General features: G+C 37.1%; 1 protein-coding gene across 3 annotated transcripts; it reads right to left on the bottom strand.

Annotated features, from left to right (window-relative positions):
• Window positions 1–469: 469 nt before the first annotated feature.
• LOC149820201 (uncharacterized) lies at window positions 470–10,562 on the bottom strand. 3 transcript variants are annotated; one of them, XR_016426440.1, is made up of 4 exons: window positions 10,300–10,459; window positions 6,351–6,884; window positions 1,943–2,126; window positions 470–765 (listed from the first exon to the last, which is right to left on the bottom strand). XR_016426440.1 is itself a non-coding variant. In XM_089982399.1 (4 exons), the coding sequence occupies exons 1-4, from the start codon at window positions 10,399–10,401 to the stop codon at window positions 646–648; spliced, it is 903 nt and encodes a 300-aa protein (XP_089838525.1). In that variant the 5' UTR covers window positions 10,402–10,562; the 3' UTR covers window positions 470–645. The 3 variants fall into 3 exon arrangements, 2 of the variants coding, with proteins under 2 accessions (XP_089838525.1, XP_089838526.1); XM_089982399.1 differs by having other exon boundaries at window positions 1,943–2,089; window positions 10,300–10,562; XM_089982400.1 differs by having other exon boundaries at window positions 470–778; window positions 1,943–2,089.
• Between the last annotated feature and the right edge of the window lie 15,518 nt (window positions 10,563–26,080).

Below are 26,080 nucleotides of genomic sequence, written 5' to 3'. Positions count from 1 at the left end.
TTGATTATGCGAAGATGACTTTCACAGGAAAATTCGATTCAGGACCTCAACTGCTAGGAGTGGTATTCTGTCTGAAAAGTTGAAATTGGAGGGGAGTAAGAATACCGCTTCCTGTCATGACGCGTGGCTTTAGTAGCATCCACCTGACTTCTGCAGTTGAAGTTGTTAGCTGTGATCTCTGGAAGTGGGAGCTCACAAGAGCACTTCCTAGGTTATCTGGGTTTTGATGAGAGTAAAACAAGATGGTTAGGGGATACTGAAGGCAAAAAATGTATAGACATAAAAGCTCTGTTCACCATGATCAAATTTTGTTGTTTTGCGCATGATCTCGTTCACTTACGCACAATGCATCTAGCCTGTGTGTGTGTGTGTGTGTGTGTGTGTGTGTGTGTGAGAGAGAGAGAGAGAGAGAGAGAGAGAGAGAGAGAGAGAGAGAGAGCACATGTATAGGATCAAGACTCAAGTGCCGTTTACAAAGTGCAAGGATCTCTTCACCAGATTCCAGCTGCTGTTTTATTAAAACCTTATTTACAATACCACCAGTTTCAAGCCATTGCTGAATCTGAAGAAGGAGAGAGCTAGAAATATTCTAGAGACAAGAGGCTTCTAGTTAAGGCTGACAGAACAGAGAAACAGACGATGGTTCTAAGTAGACTTGGTTACTGAGGTAGATGTAGATGTCCTTGACAACTCAGAGTCTTCAGTCTTTGCAAACCGCCCACGAACTCTTGGCTGACTGTCTGCTAGAGCCTTCCTACAAGCATACTGGAAAGATACACTGTTCAGCATAGTTGAATAATGAGCAGATCAATGCAACTAAATAGGAAGAACAACCAATAATAATGGAATCTGGAAGCAAAAACTGGTTGTTGTTGATAATCTCCATGTGTTCCTAAGTTTCCTAAAGACTGCCAGATTTAAGAGCATCTTCATATATATTTGAGCATTTATATTCAGGACGAGCTGTTAAAGTGGAGATCAATGCCATTCAAAGACAAACCCATTCAGAATAGTTGGTTGGTTGCGTTCCAGGTGGTAGTATGGAGGTTATGGTCCCTTCGAAATTCTCTCACCTTGGTGATATGGAGCTTTCTAAGCAGAAAATAGTATGGCAGTGTATTCAGGCCGTTAGAGAACACATTTTGCGATGCCTAATGGATGTTGACCATCCCATTCAACAACGCTGGGCTAACCTCCAGAGCTGGACTCCAACTCCTCTGGGATGGATTAAGGTGAACATTTATAGTGTGTTTGATCGGCATTGAAAAATCGGATACTATAAGAATGCATGGTGGCAGATTTCTCAGAGCGAGTTGTTTCACAAGGATTGGTTCCATGAGTGCCAGAGAATGGACCTGGTTACCGCACATTCTACTGTTCATCCAGCCACAAGACAGCATCAATTTTGAATCCTCAAGGAGAGATCTGATTACTCTGGTTAGGGAACGAATGGAAGGCAGAGGGAACTCGTCTCGGGTCCCAGATAGTATACTACATTACTTTTTTGGCCTAGAAAGATGTAAAGTGAATAATGTTATGCGTGCCTATAATCGTTTTGCCCTCTCCCTTCATAACCGTACCTGACTTTATCTCCGTCCCTTACAAGCCTCCCTAGCAAGGATGGCGTTAATGGGAGAGGAATGCTACTGGTCGGACAAATCTGCTAGATGGAATCCACTTGTATAACTTCTTTTGGTTTTACATACACAGCAAGGGGTCTGCCTAACCCCATCTCCTTCGAAAAATAAAAACCATACAAACAAGAAGGAAAAGTGAAACAAGATTTCTATGACCAATGAAAACAAGACTCTGAAAATGGGGCAGATAAAATTTTGGTATGTCTCGAGTCAGTCACTTCTTGAATAAAAGTTTCAGGTTCACACACCGCAGTACACATATTTCTTAGTAAAATAAATTAAAGCATTTTTCAAAAAATAATTACCTTGATTTTTCTGTTGAAGTTCCTCTTTGTCTTCTTATTTCTATACCTATGGAGCCTTTGTTTACGTTCTTCGATGGTATAATTGCCAATTGTCAGCGGCCGCTCAGATGGTGCACAAACATGGCTCACCTTACCATTTCCAAGTGTCTGTCATAAAAACTTAAAATCAATGATCTCCAACATCCTGTGGAATATGCCAGACATCTAAACATCTCTTAGTAAACATAGTATTGCAAAGCTAAGAATGAAATGATCAACGAACATAAATTTCTCTGCAGTAGCGTAGAAACAGTTTTGACCTTTATTTAACATTCAATTATGCTAACTTCTTACCCAGAATAACAGTTTCTGCCCATGCACCTATCATTTCAGAGTATGGAAAAGTGCCCATACTTTCTGCTAAGAATTTAGCGTCATCCTAGACTCAATGGTGACTGAGAAAGGCTAAAAAACAATCAGGTGAAAAAGTAATTGCCTTGCTATAGCATGAGATGGAGAAAGCTTGTATAGTCACATAACTACATGCATGTGCATGTATATTTGTAGCATGTTTGCCTTTACCTTGTGTCAAAATAAAGAACACAGAAGGATCTTCTTGCCAACTATCTGGTGCAGTGTGAACTGAGGAAGTAAACTTGAATTATTTGATACACCAGCATTGACAGAAACAGTTACCTGGATAGATGCATGCACACCCTCACATATATGTGTTCGTGCATGATCTGAGGAAAAAGCTGGAACTCTTGAAATCTGCACCCATGCATGTGTGTGTGTGTGTGTGTGTGTGTACGTATGCCTAGGAGATGAAGATCAATGAATGAATACCAATACCAACAAATTGTGTTTATTTTGCGTGTGTATGCATGAAGTTGACACTTTCAATCCCTTTGACTTGATGGTATCAAGAATCACACAGGATCCATTTCAATTACCTACTTGATGTGACATCACTCATTAGAAAGCAGTGTCACATCAACTACTTAAATGTTAGTGGGCCAGCTTACACGAAATGCTCTGACCACCAACCATAAGATGAAAGAAGAAAAAAACCTTCATGGCACCATTCACAATTCCACATCATTTGGGGCTTGATAGAAAAATTGCCTCAAGGAGAAAGCATGCCATATCACCAGACAGAGTACTAATGCATTACTATCCAACTATTATAGACACACAGCTTTCCCCCTCCAAGTTTTGAAAGAGATGAATAGGATGGAGAATTGGTCCTATTCTATGATTCTTTACCATGTCTTCCATCTTGTTCCCGTTTTGAGTTTGTCAAGCATCTACTATAGAGCAGCTACAAGCAGTATTTTTTGGGTGTTACATAGTTTATGTACTTATCTACTTGGTCATGCTTAGTTTGACCTGCAAAAACATGCTACATGGAAAAAGAATAACAGCCACTAATCACCCATCTCTAAAACAGAATGAAATGGGTAGAAAGTTTGAGTTTATATAAACCAAGCTTTTTATTGAAGATAAAAACGAGAAATGTGACCAATGAATATCTGTGACCACTTGTGGCAGAAGACAAATTATAATGCGCTGGTTGTAGGAAGAAAAAAAATTGAGAGGGTTTTGTGTACCCTAGAACATTTACAGTGTAAACTTGGACAGCACATGCCCTTAGTCTTGGGAAAATAAAAAAGAAATAGCCATCAATTTAAACACTGACAAAAGAAAATGAGTATCCCAAAAATTCTTCCTGATTAGGTAAACTCTACTTAAGGATAGTAAAAATGGGGGATTTGAAAGCAATAAGTCAAACGAAAAGAAGGTAGAAGCAGATCAGCACAGAGTACATGACCTGTAACTTTTCATGTTAAATGGAGATCTCAATAGTAGTTCAAACATTCTTTTAGCTATTGACAGAAAAGTTAAAGACTGCAAAAAGACCACACTTATCAACTCATATGCATGTGCAAAGAGATGTTAGCTAGAAAGCACTGTCATAACAGGACAGGTAGTCATGCTGTTTGGTGTGATTGGATATCTAAGAAAGAATCATAAAGAACCAAAGAGGCATGTGCAAAGAGATGTTAGCTAGAAAGCACTGTCATTCTTCTATTAAACAGGACAGGTAGTCATGCTGGTTGATGTGATTGGATATCTAAGAAAGAATCATAAAGAACCAAAGAGGCATGACGGCTGCCCCTTGAAGCATTTGAGCTGGGAAGCCTGACCAAGAGATTGTCTTGAGGCTTTCATCAAATCATTGGGACACACTGAAAGACATAGTTAACTGGCCATTGTGGATGATAGGGGTACTAAGTTGATATGTTCCAATTTTGAGACCCGTATCCACCAAAGCACAACAATGGATTGTATCCACCAACCCAAGGTCCAAACACTCAAAACAAGATCCGTTTAATGAAATAGACCAAATGGATCGGATCCCTCAAGCCAAGGTCCAGCCGCCTAAGTTTAATCCATGCAAGTGCATTCTTGGTATTATAAAAATTTGTGGATCAACCTTAGAGGCTGCCCCAACCCTCTTGAAAGCTCCTAGATGAACGTGAGATGATGATTAAAAAGATCCTTAGGTGTTACCTAGGTTGGGAGGAGGTTTTACCTAAGATTAGACTAGGTGTTATCTCAAGCATTAGTTAGTTTCCTATTTCCTAAGTGTTTTCTCTTATTTCTAGTCTTTTATTTAATTGCATCTTGTAAGTGGTGATGGCCCTTAAAGCCTCACCCTTGGCATATAAATATGGCCAGTCGCTTTGTTATTGGTATGAATGAAAAAATGAAATAGAAATATCTTCTCTGTCTTTGGGTGTGTGTCTCTCTTAAGGACGTCTAGTCCTCTCTCTTTCTCTCACCTACCCCTGTCCTCTATGTCCTTACTCACTTTTCCTTGGCCCTTAGGCCCTCTGCTCAAGGCTTCTATGCCAAGAGCTACCCTGACCTCTAGTAGGTCGAGCAACTCCGTAGACCAGGCTGCAGCCAAGTCTATTGCTCGTGTGGTGTAGTCAAGACAACTGGTGTTCTTGCATCCACTCAGGAGAACCCAATGCTCTGACGTGTTTCAACCCTTGGCCAAACACGGTTTACACTCAAACCAACTTCAGTGAGTCATCCCAACCTTGTCCTAAGCTCAGACCTACCTTAACCCCTTGCCCAAATGTTGAACCCTGCTCCCAAGTTGGATTTTATTCTGCTAATAATTGCAGAATGAGACCCAACTTACAGACCTTGTATCTCCCTGCCCAAGAACTCATTTAGGGTTGAGATTTGACCTGTAGCTCCCTTGACGTGTCTTAAGCCTAGCCACAAAATCTCACGATTTTATCAAACCCCAATAGAGAGAAATAGATATTTTACTAGAACCTGCCGAACCCGAAACCCAGTCCAGTCTAGTCCTGCCCCCTATTACATCTCCTCTATTCCTGAGCGCATTTCTCCCAAACCAGAATGTGTTAGACTGTAATTTTAACAGAGTATGCATCCATCTGTCTAGAAGCTTCACCTAAAAAATCAGCCCTTCCTGTTAAGTCATTTGGGAGAAATAATCTTTTTCCTAAAACCTGTCAGACCCGAGCATAACCTGTTTTGAGGTCTGTCTCACCCTTTTCCCTAGATCAGTTCTTGTTCTGAATGATTTTAACCATGCTCTTTGGATAAAGTCTTCCTCGACCTCCACAAAGTTTCATGTTTTTTAGTATATCCGTTTAAATTTTCTATGAAAACTGGTCAGTCCTAAAGAGAATCAGTCTCAAACCAATCCTTGTTTGACCTACCCAACCTAACCCACACCTAGGTTCAAACCCAGTCTCACCAAGGACCCACTAGGAACACAACATAAGTGATTATAATACATGCCTATAAGTAACATATCATGTAATTTCAATTATGGATTTTGTTCCTAACACTTGTAATCTTCCTTGTTCCAATGAATTTTCTCTTTATTTTCCAAGTCTCTACTGGCTTAAAGGAGAGGTAGAAAAGAACAAACCTTTGATGATTACATGGTACATGACTGAGTTGTGAAAACTTTTGGATAGAGAGTAGCTTGGAAGGACAACCTAACAAATTAGAACTGTGCTTATAAATTATGGGATTCTTGGTTACCACTAGAACGTTGCTGTTGTTATTACTCCTGATACTACTTTCTAAGATGTTTCAACATTCTTGCAATACCAAATTCTGGGCAGTAATGCTATCAACATTGCGTAATTCAACCAATGAAATTCTGCCTAACCCAAGTTTTGCTTGGCGGGTACACATAAAGAAAAAGATACGAAAAAAGTGCATACATAAAAAAATTCACTTCCATTTCTCCGACTTCCTAGAAATTCTAAGAACAGTGACAAAAGCAAAACAAAACCACCATCACCACCAAAGAAACAACATCACCACAACACCCATAATTTGCAAATAAAATAGTCAGAACGAAAACTGTCACCTGAATATCTCCCTCACTGAAAGCCCTCCTCATCCCAAATGCATCCTCCAAATTGAGCTGCTGGAAGTCCAGAAATGCAGGCCGCAGCCGCCCGGCATTATTGACCCGTTCCATGGAAGTCAGGCACCCGGAGCTGATGCTCTTCTGTAATCTGAATGCTGCATCCTCCTCCTCGGCGTCCAGCACTGGGATCTTCGTCTCTGGGATAGCTGGAAAGCTATGGTCGATCGCCGACATCTTCGGCTGCGGGATCACCGGAAAGCTCTCATCGATCGCCGACTTCTCGATCAGGTCCTTCTTGACCTCGTAGAAGGCCTCGGTCATGAGGGGTCCGGTGCCCTGGATAGGCTCCAGTTGGGTGGCGACCTCCATCGCCTGCCCGGCGAGGACGTCATCTGCAGGGGTGCCGGATATGAGGGAGATAGCAGCGGTTGTTACGGGATCAAGAGACAATGTGGGCTCTTCTATGATGGGTTCAGGAGCTTTGAAGAGGTCTCCTTCACCACCAAGATCGTATTCAGATATGGTGGAGCTCTGCACAAGATCCGTATGAGTACAAACATAGGAGTGATAATCAATAGCACCAAAAGAATATTCTTATAATACAAGAGAGTTCAAAGAGAGTGGCAGAGGCGCGCGAGCGCGCACACACACACACACACACAGAGAGAGAGAGAGAGAGAGCACTGGACAAGGTTGGTCTGAGTTCATAGCTAGCAGTAAGAATCAAGGCCACAAGAATTTTTTCTTAACAATAATTCAGAGAGAGAGAGAGAGGGTGGAGCTCTGGCCAAGCTTGGTGTGAGTGCAAGAATCAAGGCCACCTCAAGAAAATTTTGTTAATAATAATTCAGAGAGAGAGAGAGAGCACATTCGGCAAATGAGCTTTCTTGATGATGAATTCATTGACATTGATAAATAATTTCTGTCAACACACATTATTATTGCACACCGAATCCGTTCCCTCCCACTTCCCGCCACAACTGTTGTGGATAAAAGCGAAACAGGTGGGGTGCCATTACCATGGGTCCCTTTCAGTTTACTATTTGAAACAGTAATGGTTTCGTCTTAAAACTGCTACAGTGAATACGATCAAAATTTCCTACTCCCTCATGAACAAAATTACTGAATGTTACACTTGTTCCTTACAAAAGGCCTTGAATAAAGCAGCAGCAACAAACACCATCAAATCCTTTTCTTTCTATAAGACATGGACTATACTATTCACAATTAATTGGGGTAAAGAATGGATCATGAAAACTTAATTATCATGTACACACGCATCTACTTTTTCTTATACCCTGTCAAACAAGCAAATCAAAGTCAGCTACATTGTTTTCAATGTATCGTGGCAGCATGAACAAATTCCCACCACTCGTGGCGTTTGCGACTCCATTCCCACTAGGGTCAGTCTGTTTTGCGCGTGCTTTGTCAATAGCATCAGGAATTCCCCACTAACTTTTTTCTTTAGTGCTCTGTGCCAATTTTTTTGTCTTTTTCGGCTACCGTTCATACCTTTCTTTGTTTATGATTCCAACTTTCTTTCATTCTAAAAGTTGAAAAGAAAAAGAACATAAATAACAAGCATGATTTCCTTATCTTGGGGGTTAAGGCTTAGTTCCGATCTTTCATGACCTCTACTGTACCTCCTCGCCTGGCAAAAGGCCCACCCAACAGCAGAAATGGGTAGCAAATGAAGGCAGCGAATCCAGCAGCAAGGCACATACAGTAATAGAGAAGAAGTGTAGCAGAACTTTGGCATTATTGGACATAAAAAGAGTAGTACAAGCTTTTCATTTCGAAATAAGTTTGAAAAGTATTATTTCTACATGCATTTGCAGCCAAGTGGGGGCTTGTCATGATTTTTGTGCAGGGTTATTGATTGGTCTAGGGTTTTCTTTTTTAATTTTCCTGTATCTAGTGCGTCTTGCTGCTTTTAAGAAATGGTATGAAGAATGCGAATGAGTTATTTTCTTCACTCTCAAAAGATGGTCATGTCATTCTTCTCAAAGTCATCAACAAAATTAAACACCAATCTTAGGTTGGTCATTTCAAGTTCAAAGGGACTTGGGTTATCAGAGTGAAACCCTTGGGGTTCCATACGGTAAAAGGGTAATTAGAGTGAAACCATTCAATGTTATGTACGGGTTCCAAAGTGTCAAATTTTAAAGCACTAGCAGAATGCTAAAGAATCTGGCGCAGCTTGGTCCCTCACACTGAATTGACCGAGATTGGTCCAAGCTATTAGAGGGAAGGGCTTCAATTTTAAACCAGTACTATCATAGTACTATTAGAGGGAAGGACTTCAATTTTGAATTGGTAAAGGTTATATTTAAATGTGCTTATAAAAAAATTGACTCTACAAACGTGTTTGGCAAGATCATTTCAAAAATCATGCTGCGATTTGAATCCTTTTGATGTAAAAACATTGTTTTTTAAATTTAAAAATATTTGGCACATTATAAGTCATTGATTTTTTAAGATCTCAACATGCTTATCCAACGTAATTAACCAGCAAACTATGTATGTTCATGTTTGTCTCGCTTCCTCTAATAAAAAAAAAAGAAATAGAAAACTCCATTAAAAAAGTAGAAATTATATGTTCATTGTATACAATTACAAAGTTAACCTCCAAATTGAAACCCTTCCATTAGGAAAAATGGATTGCAATTTTTTAAGGGCTTCCCCGGAATTTCACCTTCCACCCATGACAAAACTACCACTTATTAAAGCGTTATGATTCTCTTCCTGACCAAGAAATTTTTACTGTAGGGGTAAAAGAGTCAATTGACAGTGAAGGGCTGAGGTTAATGATGGGGACATTTTCGTTACTATATAGCAAACAAAGAGGGCATATTTTCAAAAAGGACGAGCAAATATCTCCCGAAAAAAAAATCAACCCAAAAAAATGAAACGGGAGAGCGAGCAAGACCTCCTAGGGATGCACACGAGCCATGCTCAAGCCGAGCTTAAGCTCCAAAAATATTGGCTCATTAGAAAAAATGTATGGTCAAGCTTGAACACCTTGTGTACAAACTCGTCTCGGCTCGAGCCGAGTTGATTTGTTTAAGAAAAAAATTGTAATGGGTGTGTAAAGGGCAGGATTCAAACCCCACACCTCTCACACAAATGCCTAACAACCTAACCACTTAGGTGAAGTCAATTTTTGAGCTTTTTATGCAACAAAAATTATACATATGGTAAAACTTATCATTATACGACTGTATTAATTGAGCTTAAGATAGTTTCAAAGATTGATCAAGCTCGGCTTGTTTATCATTAACAAGTCTGAGCTTCTGTTCAAGCTCCACTCATTTACTTACCCGGACGAGTTCGAGCCTGAGCTGAGCGTTCTTGTACACCCCTAAGCGCCCCCCCCCTTCATTTCCGGTCGAAGGAGGACGACAGAATGTCAAAGAACAAGATGGTCACTTTCTGCCCAACCGAGGTGAGGGGGGAAGGAAACCTATGGATCTGAGTTACTTTTTGCCAAATTGGAAAAGACAGGAGCAAACGGAAACAGAACGTCCGTCCCCAAATACCTACTGAATAGCTATTTAGCACTGAAAGCAAATACCCTAACAGTGCCGGTAATGGCACACCCCAACCCCAAATAGCTACTGAATACCTAACGGCGTCAAAATCAACGGCGCCATAAACGGCAACAGATCCTGAGGAACTCAACGGTAAGCAAAGCGGCGATTCTTCAAAATCAGAAAATAATTTTCTATAATAATAATCACTAAAAAAAGACGCCCAAAAGTTCTTCCCTATACTGCGATAAGTGCTCCAAAAACTGGAAAAAAAAGAGAGAGGAGAAAATACAAAATTCAAAGCAATCAGATCACTCATAAGAGATTGGATGAATATATTTCATCTAAATTTCCAATCCTCATTTTGGGTCGACATGAAAATTAAATTCAAGAGAGAATTTAGAGACAGAGAGTACCGTTAGATTGAGGTTATGAATCCTGCATATCTCTTGGATTTGCTGGAAATCCCAAGAGAAGTTGTGAAAGTAAGGGAGGAGAAGGCCTGGTTCTGCGTACATCTCTCTCTCTCTTTCCACCTACCTCCACAGCACACGGTCTCTCTCTCTCTCTCTCTCACGCGCATAAACACTCGTATATAAAAAGGAAAAGTCAGGCCCAACGCGACAAACGGTACGATTACCATGTCCTTTTCACAACCATTAGTAGTCTATTACCCCCCTGTCTAAATGACTCTTGTACCCCTTGCCTAATTGCAAAGTGACGGGGGATGTCCCACTTGCATGATGAGATGACCACCCTTATAATCATCATCACATACTGATATGTACGGTAATATTGCGTAGGTGGGGTCGTTTGTTAGGCTGATTTGTACGTTAATTTCGTGTATCATCTCAGCGCTGAGACTGGTAAACGATCCGAACAAACCCAAGTGAGGGTGTACAAGCTAGGCTCGTTTCTGATGTGGAGCCGAACCGAGTTTGAGCTCATGAAAAGTGCAAGCTAAGAGAGGAGAGCACCAGCTATCTCATTTACCAAAAAAAATATTTTTTTTACAAAGTTAGAAATAATAAAATCTGGACCCTAAACTAAGGAAGCCAAGCTCAAACTATCTCATTTATAGAATAAATAATTATTTCAAAATTGTAAGCGATAGCATTGGAACTTTGACCTTATTACTTGCAAGCCAAATACTTTAACCATCTCCACTCAATGATATAAAATATTCACTACATTTACTACTAACTAACAATCATATATGAGCCAAACTGAGCTGAACATTCATTGTTCATCCTCGACCTTAATGAGCCTATTTTACCAGTCCAAATGGGCTCTTTATAAGCTAACCATGAGTCAAACTCCAGCCTAATCAGGCATACTTATCACGGTCTAGTTTTGATGCAATACAACCAAATATAGATAAGTGAACCTAATTATATCATCCACTTGCTATTTTGTTACCCTGTGTAGCTAGATCTGCTTGATCAATCGCGACCCGCTCAGGTGTGACTGCGCAGAGGGAGTTTTTCTTTCTTCCAAGACTCTCAGGGAAATCCTCCCAACCTGGAGTTCTGCTCACGCTTGGGACATCCTCCTAGAGTCCTTTCTAAAGTGGGAACTGTGTGTACTTTTACCTTCTTGTAAATCTATGAATAGATGTATACTGCTTAGTTTATTTTTAATGAAGTTTATTAAGAGATTTCTCTAAGCTTCATTTTTGGTTTGTGTTCGTGTTTCTTGAGAGAACATATTTTTTTCTCGCCTCTATTTTACGTTCATCATCGACCCGAAGGGAATGCCTTTTCTTCTTTCCTTGCTGCCAAACTCTCATCCACCTCACACTTTCCTGTATAGTCGACTAAGAGAAATGCACTCTCAATAACGCATGTCTCTCTTACTCGTGGTGTGTGCCCTTCTTTGGAGCCATGCCTCGCATCCAGTTCATCGAAATTCGTAAAATCGATCTTCGTGAGAGCTCAGGTTTTAACAGTGGTATTAAAGCATTGCTTTTAGAAAACTGTGTTGACCAGTCAAACTGCCCTGACCTAGGCAACAAAGGCTCAATCCCTTCACAACTCTGCACAAAAGATCTAACCACAACCAATAGTGATATGCATCAATCGTGATGATCTTTACCCCTAGATCTCTTCTCTAATCATTTTAAAAAGATTACATTGACATCAGGTTCTTTGATTCACATACTTATAAATTATTTTTTGAATCATTAGAATCTGACCATCGGTGACCCGATCTGACTTCTGAAAGTTAGGCTAAATTTCTACATATTCTTGGGAAGGAACGGTATAAGCTTGCATCTAAGTTCGGTTTTCAAAAATTCATCCTAGTGATTTTATAGCCCCAAAAATCCTCAAACAATCACCATAGTTAGCCCTATCTATCCTAAACCTAACCTAATTTACGGATCAAAAAAACCCTATCTCGATATGTATATATCCCCTTTTTACTAAAACCTATCAGATTCAACATTGGATCCTGATGACCTAACATTTTTTAACTTTAAAAAATTTTCTAGCCTAGATCCTAAACCCTAAAATCCTAAATTTTTTACTCTAAAAACGTACATTTGTTAGCTTTTAAACCCAATTTACAGATCTCGAAAATTCATTCGGATCGCTGAGATCTGGTATGATCTTTGAACCCTATCCAAACCTAAAAAACAAACTGAACTTGTAATATCTTGACCTAACCTAGAAATAAATTAATCCAGGCCTTTGAAATCCTTGAAAAATCTCTCAAAATATATTTTTGCATACCTGATACCCCAAATCAAACGACCAAATCTACATCCCTTAAACCCTTGCCTATTCCTTTACACCACTCGAACTTCAGACCGATAGCAAGTTGGCCTGCATGCAGTGTGGACATGGAGGGACATCATATTGTCTTTATATGCAAATTCTACCCCATTCAAAACCAACTCTCTTGGATCCTTTTTTAGCTAAGAACATGGGATTCAAACCTTTTACTAAAGGATATTAAGTTTGCAATCAAACAAATCCAAGAGTTGTCAATTAAAGAATAATGATATGGTGAGAATGATATCAACATGGTGAAGTATATTGGTGTCATCGACGATGCACTAGAAAGAGTTAATTGGACTCTCACGAGTGTGCAGTTAATGAAATGAATTACTGCAATACAATTTTTACCATTGATCATGACATGTTAATCATCGCACTCAAAGCTTATGAAGATCAAGGTGCACACCCAAACCTAGGTGAAGATTTTATGCAAGAAGATCTAAAAAATGTCACCTGCCAAGTGTTTGACAAAATGCCTGAGTTGCTTACCATAGTTGTTGTGAGTGACGATACATCACCTATTGCGAGGACAATCACGTTTAATGGAGATCTATGTGAAGGGATGAAATAAGGCATGACTGAAGCATAACCCCCGAATGACCATTGTGGATGCATCAAAATGCAGCAAGAGCACGATTCAGTTGTGGGCAAAATGAGTGTTGATCTGACCTTGCTGATTGTTGCCTCTACCAAGCATCAAGACCAGTTAGTGAAGGGCATTGTACTCCATATCTTCAATTCACTTAGACTGGATCAAACTCCTTCAAAATAGATACATATTTTGTCTTAACCAATCGCTCCAGATCCATTTGACCCATTCCACTTTGGGGGCCTCTCACATGATTGGTTGAATAAGAAAGAATGTCCATGGCTTCAGTACACATGTTGGGGTAGATCCTGCTTGGTTCATTCAGTTTATAAAGCAACCCTAGATCCAATTTCATACTATGGACTCATAACCCACAAGGTAGAACAAGATTAAAAAAAGAGAAGCACCAGCTAACAACATAGTATCTAGAGTTCTTGTCTTGAGGGCAAGGCGAGTTTGAAAGAGGTAGTTTGTTATGGACCCTTTCTTGCCCGTGGTCTAACCAGTCAGATCTGCCTCAGTCAGGACCCGCGCAACTGAAGTCTTGCTCAGTTGGGATTGCACAGAGAGAGTTTCCCTTTCTCCCAAGACTTTCAGAGAATCCTGCGCATCTTAGCGTTCTGCCCAGGCTGAGACTCTAGTAGGATGCCCCCAAAAGTCCTCTCTAGGGTGGGAACTGTATGTATTTTTGCTCTTTTACCTTATTGCAAATCTATAAATAGATGTACCCTACTTAGTTTATTTTTTAATGAAGTTTGTTCAAAGATTTACACCCTAGAGAGAACAAATAAACACCCTTTGATAGTGTTCTCTTACAAATTAAGTTATGTAAAAGATAGTTAGGTACACTGATATATTGCAAAACAGGTGGGTTTACAAGTTGGAGTGAAGGCTAAGGGCAAGTGAGGTACAAAGACAAATTAGTGGTAAAAGGATACACACAGAAGAAAGGTATTGATTTTGATGAGATCTTTTTGCCTGTTGTTAATATGTCATCAATTCGACTAATATTGGGCTTGGTTGCAAGTCCTGACTTAGAACTGAAGCAGCCAGATATTAAGACAATTTTCCTTCATGGCGACTTGGAGGAATAAATCTATATGGCTCAAATAAAAGGTTTTAAAACTATATGAAAAACACACTTGGTTTCCAAGAAGAGTTTATATGGATTGAAATAGTCCCCAAGATAGTGGTATAAGAAGTTGATTCACTTATGATGGGTCACATGTACCAAAGATCAGTTGCAAATCATTTTTTTTACACTAGAAAAAATTTCTGAAAGTAGTTTTATTATTCTTCTGTTATACATAGATGATATGTTAATTATTGGGCAGAATATTCTCATGATTGACAAGCTAAAAGAAGACATGAGCAAGTTCTTTGATATAAAAGGCTTGGAGGCAACACAACAAATATTGGGCATAAGAATCACTCATGACAAGAAGACATTGTCTCATCGTCATTCATGTCATTCAATTCACCTACTTGTTTGTTGTGCATATCAAATAAATTTTGAGGTTTTGTTCTAAAGATTGCCAATCTACAACAGTAGGATCTCATACATAAAAGTCTTGTTCTGCTTGAGATTCAAACACAGGGTTTGTCCTCTATACAATGCATGTTCATGTTGACAAAAGTGAAACTAAATTCATCTTTATTTATCCACTTTGCATGAGAACTGAGGACATCATACCATTCACACTTGAATAGAACAACTTATGATATTCAACTTCAATAATGTTAGTAATGTATCCATAATATATGACATCACCAACTGTCGAGTTTATATCTCTTACACATGAATAACTTTAAGTTTGTGCACTGACAACGACACCACTATTTTAGGACTTCTTTGTTTCTTCTTTTCCTTTCGTATGAAACCAAAATCCATTTATGACAAAACTCATATATCTCCTTGTAACTTTTTGAGGATACTAAGACAGTCATATTAACTTATATCGAAGTTCATCACTGGTACTTCCATCACGCAATTGACGAATCTATTATATTAGAAATATAATTAAACAAATGATTTCATAGATGTAATAAAAAATGCATGCGAGAGGACAAGGTAGTAGTTTCTTACATGATCCATAAACCAATCCAAAAATTTGTCCTTATGAATGAGCTCAAGTTCATGCTAACCCCTTGAGTGATGATTCTTAAGTGAAACTAAGTGTTGCCTATAAGTCCAAAATTTGGCCTAAACATTAAAAACTCATTTAAAGAAATTGCAAATAACAAGTAAATATAAACAATAATCATAATCTTATTGAAGATACAACAATATTATTAATTATCAAACCCCTAAAATCTTTTCTAAACAACAAATTATAAAAATCTAAATTAAAATACAAAATCCTTAAAATCTAAATCATACATGAGAAAAAATAGATTTTAGCATACATTCACTAAAAAAATGCAAAAATATGGATTGTAATCCAAACCCCAAAAAATCAAATTTAGCATGCTTTCACTCAATATATTACAAAAATAAGGATTACAATGTAAAACCCCTAAAACTTAAAGCATACTTGAATCCGAAAATCTAATTTAGCCTATCTTTAACCAATAAATTATAAAATTATGGATTATAATTTAAAAGACATAAAATCTAAAGCATACTAAAAATAATTAAATTTAGCATTCATTCACTTAACAAATTATAAAATTAGTAATTAAAATACAAAACTTGTTAAATTTAAATCATACAAGAGAAAAAATCAGATTTAGCATTCATTTACTCAATACATTACAAAAGTATAGATTATAATCCAAAACACCTAAAATCTAAAGCATACATAAAAAAATCAGATTTAGCTTGCATTCACTCAATAAATTATAAAAATAACAATTATATTATAAAACTGCTAAAATCAAAAGCATACATGAGAAAAAAAAAGATTTAGCATGCATTCATTCAATAATTTATAAAATTATAGATTATAATCTGAAATCCCTAAAAATATAAATCATATATTTATAAAAACAAATGGATTTAACATTCATTCACTCAATAAATTACAAAAATAGCATTTATAATACAAAACCTCTAAAATTTAAAGTATACTGAAAAGAATCAGATTTAGCATGCATTCACTCAATAAACTACAAAAGTAGCAATTAAAATACAAAATGATGTAATGTATCTGGACCAATATGATGCATGCAGGGAGCTGGAGGATGATCCACCATTGAAGACCCACTTTGAGAAAGCATATCCGCACATATCCAAGTTAAAAATGACCCATTCATGCCAAATTAGGGTATAATGATATTTTTGTTATTTTATATTTTTGCATTTTTAAGAATTTTTGTCTCTAATATCTCAAAAACCTTCTTAGCTAGCTTAGTTTTAATTTTAAGAAGAAAAAAAAGAAAAGAAGAGGAAGAAGAGTGTAGGGTTGGACACCCCTCTCACTATCCCACATTGCGTATTCATGGTGTCTGTTCAAGTGAGAGTTGCGTGAAGACCCATGGTAGTACGTTGACCTTGAGTGGTCCATGTGTGTGCTGAAAACTCGAGGAAGATTAGCTCATGATCGCATTGGTCAACAGTTTCACATGAGCTAACCCGAATCAACATTTTTGTTTCTCTCCTTTATAGATTAAACTTTATTTTCCTGCTTCATGTAGTTTTGTTTGGATTGTGTTTTCTTAAAAAAAATTTAATTAAAACATCTACTAAGAAAATGTATTTACTGCACTATTTAGTGAAGAAAAAAAAATGTTGTAATCAGATTTGTGAAGTCATGTATTGAATCTGCTGGGAAAATCATGTTCTTTGTTTTTTGCTTATGTCTAAGCATGTGTAGTCTGTGTGGAAGGTTGCTTATTGCTGAACTCAAATTTTTGAAGTGGAAATCCCGTTAAACATGCATTTCAGATTCTATTTTCCCTCTTTTTTCTAAGTATAAAATTAAAGTGAGTTGTGTTAAACATGATCTGAGTTATCCGTGTTTCTTTCTTATTTTTGTTTTTTATTCTTGTTGTTGCCTTGAGCGATTGCTGGTAATCCAACTGAGTTTGTGCTTGTTGGTTTCAACTTAGTTAGCATTTGGCCTATTGTGTGTTTTCTAGGCCGAGTCTGAAAACTGATTCAAGTTATGTTTTGAGCTAACGAAACCTGCCTACATCATTGGGGACTCCTGACGTCTGAACTGATGTGACCAAAAATCATATCAATAACACCACAGTTGGTTAGGCTCCTTGGTCTGCACTTGTCCTATTGGACTAACAATGTTGAAACAGGTTCAGCACTGAGTGTGTTTCAGTCCAGCACAACGCTTGACACTGGGTCTTAGTTAGGTGGCTATTAGTTAATTTTTTGAACTATGTAATATTTCTGGCAACACTAAATTACTTGACTACTCAGTCTCAATGTGCATATTGTTCGATGAGTTGTTGCATTCATTACAGAAGTTTGATCATTGAAAATTTGTTATTTTTGTTGAATGCATAGTGAAATTTTCTTTGTTATCATATATACAATCTTTACGTCTCAAGTATTTTTCTACCGGCAAATCATGGACTGATTATATTGAAACTAGGTAGCCATAGATGAATGTATCCTAATTCTAAATATTTTTTCCTGTTTTCTTTTCTAAAACCAACTAGTGTGAGAGTGAGTTCACAACTGTAATATATATATATATATATATATATATATATATATATATATATATATATATATATATGTCATCATTTTTATTTGAATTTTCCTAAGTTGTTGCTAACTCTTAAGATTTAGCGTTCAGAACACCGTTAGGGTGTTCTTTAGTGTCTCACCTCCCTTTCGTTTGCGTCATAAAACCTTAAAATCTCATGCATGAGAAAAAAATTGGATTTAGCATGCATTCACTCAATAAATTATAAAATTATGAATTATAATCCAAAACCACTAAAATGTAAAACATACATAAAAAATTAGATTTAACATGCATGCACTCAATAAATAAAAAAAATAGCAATTATAATGCAAAACTCCTAAAATCTAAAGCATACATGTAGCATGCATTCACTCAATAAATTATAAAATTATGGATTATAGTCCAAAACCCCTATACATAACAAAAAAATAATGGATTTCGCATGCATTCACTTAATAAATTATAAAATTAGCAATTAAAATATAAAATCACTAAAATTTAAATCATACGTGAAGAAAAAAATGAATTTAGTATGCATTCACTCAATAAATTACAAAATTATGGATTATAAAACTCCTAAAATCTAAATCATACATTAAAAAAATCAGATTTAACATACATTCTCTCAATAAATTATAAAAGCATGGATTATAATCTAAAACCCCTAAATCTAAAGCATGAATAAAGAAAACGGATTTAACATGCATTCACTCAATAAATTATAAAATTAACAATTAAAATACAAAACTCTTAAAATCTAAATCATATATGAGAAAAAAATCGAATTTAACATATAACATCATGAGATTTCTAACTTGAAAAAATTTAAATTTTTTTTTTTTTGTTAATGAAAAACTGGTTTATAACATAGCAAAAATTCGTATGGTTGGCTTAAGTTAGCAAACCTTATGAGGGTCACAGGAATAAGGTGAACCGTGCAGGCCTGGATCCAACTCCTCCCATAGGGTTTGGATCCTAGTCTAGGGTTTTCTTTTGAAATATTACCAAACCACAAATCAAAGTATTTTAAAATCTTGTAAATAACACACGACATTTTTGCACAAAAGCAAATATCATTCCAAAAAATATGATGCAAGGTTTAAACATTCTAAAGCTTAGGAATAATAACATGTTTATCGAAATAGCAACAAAAAGGAGCCTAGAAGTCTTGGTCCATCATCCCTATCTCGCACCCAGCCCGCGTTGCTGCTACTGCTCAATTGTTCCCCATAAAATGGGTTAGACTAGTAAAAGCCTGGTAGGTATATACACCAAATTTTGAGAAAATATATAACAATAAAATATATATATATCATATCATGCATGAAAATAATCAGATAAGAAATGAAATTGATGTAATATGCTATCTACGCATATTTATCTGCTTGTAATTTCAAGCATGTTTTTATTACAAAAGAATGTGGATAAGAAGGTCTTTGTTTCTCTTATTACTGTCTCCTCAGGTACAATGGAAGATCGAAATACAACATAAGAGCGAACTTTAGGTGTTTATTATGTTATGTATTTTAAATTTTCCAAAGGTCTAACTGTTGGGGGTTGGGATCCAAAACGAGCGATTAGTGACCAAAAGATATTCCCGCAAAGGCAACACAAGAATTGACATGCATCTTGACTAACTGCAATAGTTGAGAAAACTATCACCTAGGACATGTTCGATAGCCTTGACCTCCTAACCTTTGAGTGACTAAAGACCAATTGGGATATATTTCCTCCCATCAACTATTTTTATTTAGTAGGTAGCTGAAACCTATCGTATGTCACTCGAGGTTTGTACTGCCTACTCTCTCTAAGGTAGCATGCATGGTCAGTGCGGGGTCATTAGGTCATCTTATTAAATTAAGCTTTATATTTCATAATCCATTCAATTTTTCTGACCGCTTTAGACCCATCTGAGTGTCATCAGTGAAGATGAAATATTTATTAGGTGTGCATATCTATTATCTAATATGTGCATTTTTTTTCATATTTGGGGATCCTTATCGCCCCAAGCTCATTTCAAAGCTAACACTCATACATGCATGACTCACATGTCTTATAGTATGTCAAAACACACCTCAACTGATCAACACCTCAGTCTAATTCCTTTAACCATAGGCTCCAACATGAGCCATAAATTACATACATAAACATCACATCATACCATATGCATACATAGTCTAGTATCCCAAAATCTAACATGCTTATAGTTTAAACCAACAAGTACTTCGGGAAAAACAGTCAATATTGACATTCATCAAAGATATGATCATAGCTCAAGTTAAACCACCATTACCTAGGTTCAAATTATCATAAATTCATAAATATGCGTTAAAGGAGGTGACTTATCAACTTAAGAGATGACTCACCCAACCCAAGGGTCGACCCCCAAGGTTCTGAAATTTATCTGCTCAAATCTCGAGCTTAACATCCTAGAATTCACAATTCAACACACAAGAGTCAACTCTCCAATGAGTAGAGTCGACTCATAGGGCAAGGGAGTCAATTTTGCACAATGGGGATTGACTCTCTGTCCCAAAGGGTCGACTTCGAGCTTCCAAGAAGTGATTTTTAATCCCAAGGGTTGACTCACTATTTCTAGGGATCGACTCATTGTTTTTAAAAGTCGACACACAAGAGATAGGGTCAACCCATCCGAGCAGGGGTCGACTCTTAGCATGTGGAAGGTCGACCCTCAAGGGTTCTGGAAACACAACACTGCAGGGGTTGACTTAACCCAGCAAGGGTCAACCCTTGCAGTCTATTCTTATACAACTAACCAATTAGAGTCGACCCTCCAAAACATGGGTCAACCCTCGGGTCGGGCTCAAACAAGCTTAGAACTAATAGGGATTGACTCCCGCATTGCAGGGGTCGACTCTTGAGTGTTCTGCAATAACAACCCAAGGTATAACAGTAGAGGGTCGACTCTTGCAGCGTAGGAGTCGACTCCAAGGGTTCAACTTGTTAGGAAAATTGCAAGCAAAAAACAACCGAAGAAAACAATAAACAAGAACGATCAAACCAAACACAACAAGGACACACAGATTTATGTGGAAAAACCTTCCCTCAAATCCGAGAGAGAGTAAAAAACCATGGCCGCCCAGAGAAAAAACTTTATTGCTCTTCTTTAATGGTTACAAGAGAGAAAGAAAAGAAAGAATTTATACAAGGCAAGGGTGACAACCCTAAACCTAAACAAATTGAGTCTGGTCCATAAGAAACCGAGTCTCAAAGATAAGCCACAAAAAAAATTCTTTCAGGGGAGCCCCCGGACCCCCCTTCCTGCAAGGGCAAAAACTCTAAATTAGGCTTTCAAAATTATGATTTTTTTCTTGAGTATGATTTGAGCTCATACGAACTTCGATTTTGATGAAATCACTTTCATTCTTTCTGAATTTTTTATGTGAACGCCACCATAAACTCGGGTAACATAAAATAAGTCACCATTATATTGATATTATAATCGATCAAAAAGATCAAAAAATTATTAATTATTACATAACAAGCATTCACTAAATAAATGATAAAATTATGGATTATAATTCAAAACCCTTAAAATTTAAAGCATACATAAAAAATTATATTTAACATACTTTGGGTAAGATTGCTAGAGAAGATATCACTAAGAGAGAAGAATGTTAAAGAGGATTCAGTCACATAATCAAGAGAGAGAAAATGCAGGGTGAGAGAAAGAGGATTCCCGTGGTGGTGGTGGTGGTGGTGGCAAGTGAACACACACAAACACACATATATATATATATATATATATAGAGAGAGAGAGAGAAGCTGACGATGGTGGGAACCAGTGGTAGCTGACTGGTGAACACAGAGTGACAAAAAGAGAGGGAGAGGGGTGAGAGAGAGCCCACGAAAGAGTGAAAAGACAATTTTAAATTACTTCTATTGTGCACCAGAAAAAAATCTAATTCAGGCGCACTTTTATTGTGCATCAGAAAAAAATTATTATACTAGAGCAAGTACATCATGCGCCAGTATAACTCGCTTTTCCACGGACTCTATTAAATAAAACAGCACAAGTGAAAATGCTATTTTACCCGCGCACCAGGGAAGACAAAAGAGTTTTTTCTTGTAGTGTAATTATATAGTTTGTGCAGTTTTTTTTATAGAGTTTAAAAAACCAATGGTTTTACAATGTACCAAGATGTTAGAATTAAAAAGGTCATGTTTTTTTCACTCGATCTAAACATATGCTTTAACTTTAAGCTGAGCACTAAAATTTGGTATCAATCTATCAACGGGTAGAATCTCACTGCCCATGCGCTTTTTGCTATAGGTCATCGTGTGGATGGATGTATCATTTATCATGGAACATGTTTTGAATGAACAAATTTAGATAATAATAAGCATAAATAAAAAACATATATTTTATATTTCGCCAAAATTCAAGCAGAAAGAGAGCTTTTCAATATATATATATATAGAGAGAGAGAGAGAGATGAGCGGATGCAGTTGGACAGCTGATCGTGCACGCGATCAGCGGTGCAAAATGAGTTTTAGTGGTCTTTACTGCTGCTAAAGCCCCTTATATATTACATTATAACTGAAGGTGCTTTAGCCGTGGTAAATTAACACTGCTGTCTGATTTTAAGCAAAATCAGCGTGTGCCCTTGATCATGCACATGCCCGCCAAGAAGGGTGTCTATTGATATGCCCTTATCTCTCTCACCCAAAAAGGTAATTATGTATTTTTGAAAATACTTTTTTTAAAAGTATTTTAATCATTTTAATAAAGTTGAATTCATCTAATGTTAAACTTAATTGGTTTAATGTTAGTTCAACTCATATATATATATATATATATATAAAAAGTAAGTGATAGTTGTGCAACCCTTAGGTGTGCAACTACTAGGGGACTCATACTGGCAGTCCATCGTGGCCTTCATGGATGGCCAGCGAAAAAATGTGATCGCTTTTTTAGGCTTTAGTGGTGGTTTTTGACTGCCGCTAAAGGTCCCAATTTTTGCTGGGACCTTTAGTGACAGGTTTTTGACCTTTAAAGGTCCCATTTTTTGTTGGGACCTTTAGCAGCAGTCAAAAACTGCCATAATTTTTTTATTTAATTTTTTTTGCTGGCCGTAACTACCACTTATATAAAACATATTTTTTTTGTCAAGAAAACACAACCCAAGAGTTAATTTCCACTAAAATCAAGCATGCTAAACACATCTAACTGTTCAGATCTATCATAAAATACTTCAAAACCATATGGCAGAATGGGGAAGATGGAAAAATGAGGCCTAATATGTTCAGTTTATATATATATATATATATATATGTGTGTGTGTAATTTCGACATTGAATTAATTAGATGCGTATGAGAGAGAGAGAAAGAGAGAGAGAGTTGCACTTAAAAAGGTAGATTCGTGTCTGCCACTGCCATACGGTTAGAATAGCTCTCCTTTCCTCCAAATTGTTCTAAATTCCCTCTTTTTCTCCCTTATCATTTGCTACATTGGTGGAGACAGTTTACAAGGAAACCCTAGAGATAAAGTAGATTCGGAATTTAAAAGAACACGACGACATTCTAAACTAAAAAAAAAATAAGTCTTTCAGTAAAAGACAAATGAAGCATGTGGTAGTTTCCTAGCTCTGTCATACATTTTAAATTACTTAATTATTCCTGTTGTTGGCTTGTTGGTGCCTTTATAATATAGTACAACTTGGCTGCCTTTTGTATGGGAAGCCAATCCCATAATAAAATGGGACGTGTACCCTTCTAGTGAGTTAAAAAGTCCAATTAGACCCAGACCCAGACCCAGACCAAATCGTGGTATTTCTAATTTTGATACAGATCCAAACACCGGCTCTTGAACCCATCTTACATTATGGAATCCACTTTCTCATCTACAAGAGGCAGTCTGGGGATCCAGCAAACTTGTAAACTGATCAATCAACAATGCATTATCCAGTGACACAAATCTCTATATTTTCTCGACGAGGGGAAATCTTGTGGTAGATTAAAATTCCTGTTTTTTTAATATCAAACATTAACTACAGTATAAAAAAGTATAAAAATTTAAGAAATATGAAAGAGTAAAAATTTAAGAAATTACTTGCCCACAAGGGTTTTGTATACCTGCTTAGGTGGGGATAAGGCGCTCAAGCTGAAAGATATCAAACTAGTTTGATACTCAAAATGTGTGTCCGTTGCTACAAGCTAAAACAACAGGTAGACCTTTTCAGTGGATGGGTGAAGGCTACCCAAAAGTTTTTCATTTATGAGTGGTGATTAACAAAGAAACAATGAGGCTGTGACTCCATTCTCAATCGTCCTGCATGGGTGGTTTCTTTTGTTAAAAAAAACTTGTCATGTTAATATTATTCAAATTAAAATTTATTTTCATATCACAGTACTTTTAGGATTATAACAGTTTATGAAAAAATCGAGTAATTTCTGACCCTACTATTAGTGACAACCAAATCTGTCAACTACCAATTCTCCCCGTTCATCACAACCCAACATGGTCTTCCAAAATTTCAAAAAGTTGACTCCAGCATGAATGTTCCAAAATATGTCCATCTTGGTTTGAGTTTCAAACACGTTTGTGCCATTGCAACTTGGACAAGTTTAGTATAAAGTATAAACATTTAGCCCCAAGCAAACTCAAATGAATATTCTATTTCCTCTTTCGATTTTAAATTGACATCTGATGTAATGTCTGCAGTTACAACACTAGGCTTCAAGCAAAATTTAGAAAAATTATGTGTGCGTCAATACTGTTGCTAGTGTTGTCGGTATGCTATTAATTGCTGCTGTGAGGTTGGTGTGGACACCACGCCACCAAACCCTGCATTTGGAGAGAGAGAGAGAGAGAGAGAGATTTCTTTTTTTTGTTTTGATATTTGTGCAATTTAAATATTGACACCTAAATGGCAAATTTATGTTTAATGGGCCTCAGGTTTCAAATATTTTAAAATAGATGCCTAATCTTTAAGAAAATTATTTATCCTTAAGTATAGCTAAAAAAGCATAGGGTTACAAAAATGGCATTCAATACTTTAGAAGAAAAGTTAAGTTAATCATTTTCAAGAGTTAGGTGAATAAGGAAGCAACTCACAGCGGTCATTTGAGCAATTTTTAACAGGTTAGGTCCTTTCTTAAATATTTGAAACCTGAGGCTGTTAAATGTAAATTTAGCATGCATTAGGCACCTCTATGTAAATTACTCGACATTTTCAAGCTGTGGAACAGATGAGTTCTTACTTTGTGTTTGTCAGATAAGCAAGGTGAGGGGATAACCCCTGATGGGCCGGATTCTCACCAGAAACGTATTGGCTAAGATACTGTGATTCTACTGATCCAGCTATCACAAGCACAAGTCATCCATTGTTAATGAAGCAGAAATTAAAAATGGAATATCACAGAGCAGCTCCAATTTAGATCTCCAAATGCCAAAACCTTTTTTATGGGAACATGATATAACATGTACTTCCAAACAAATCCAATAAGCACTTAGTTTTGTGGCATCACCTCACGCATGTGCACTTGAGCATGCATCCTGACGGTGACGGGACTGCATTTGTTTGCATGCATATATGTATTTGTGTGGTATAAATAAAGAAAACTCCATTTTTTTTTTGGATTTTATTACATGGAGAAACCCATGCCCCGGTAGCAGGTGTATCTTAGATAGACCCTCTAAGGGGTAAAACTCTGCCTTATATTTAAAAGAGTCTCCTGTTTTCTAGCAAGACATATATATTAGTGTCGAAGCATGCGAACCGGATTCACCACTGGATCCATCGTGCTAATAAGATCCACCATGTTTCAATCCAGATCCATTAATTAATGAGACCCAGTCCACTCAAGAAACACGGAGCAGGTTATATGTTCTCCCCCCGAGCAGGGCATCTCATGTTCGGGGGTCCCAAAAAGCACCACGTATTTAAGCATGTACATCTCGTATCCCCATGTTTGTCAGCATTAATTAGCATTGGAGTTTGATGCGATTGCAAAGACTTAAGTACCCTCTCCTTCATTGCTGCAAAAAAAAATGACGATTCTAGAAAAGGAGTGATTGTAAAGACTGAAGTGCCCCGAAGATGATTATTTAAGACCTAGTCTCTGCACTGCAAGATTATTCGAGAAAAAAATCTCTCATGGAGGAGGCCATGAACATCAACCCTCTCACTCTCTCTCTCTCCCTTCTCTTTCTGT

This window comes from Nuphar pumila, chromosome 12, assembly GCF_984573655.1.
Source record: "Nuphar pumila chromosome 12, dmNupPumi1.hap1.1, whole genome shotgun sequence".
Classification (NCBI taxonomy): Eukaryota; Viridiplantae; Streptophyta; class Magnoliopsida; order Nymphaeales; family Nymphaeaceae; genus Nuphar; species Nuphar pumila.
Note: the sequence above shows the minus strand (reverse complement) of the source record. Positions and strands in the feature narration are given on the sequence as shown.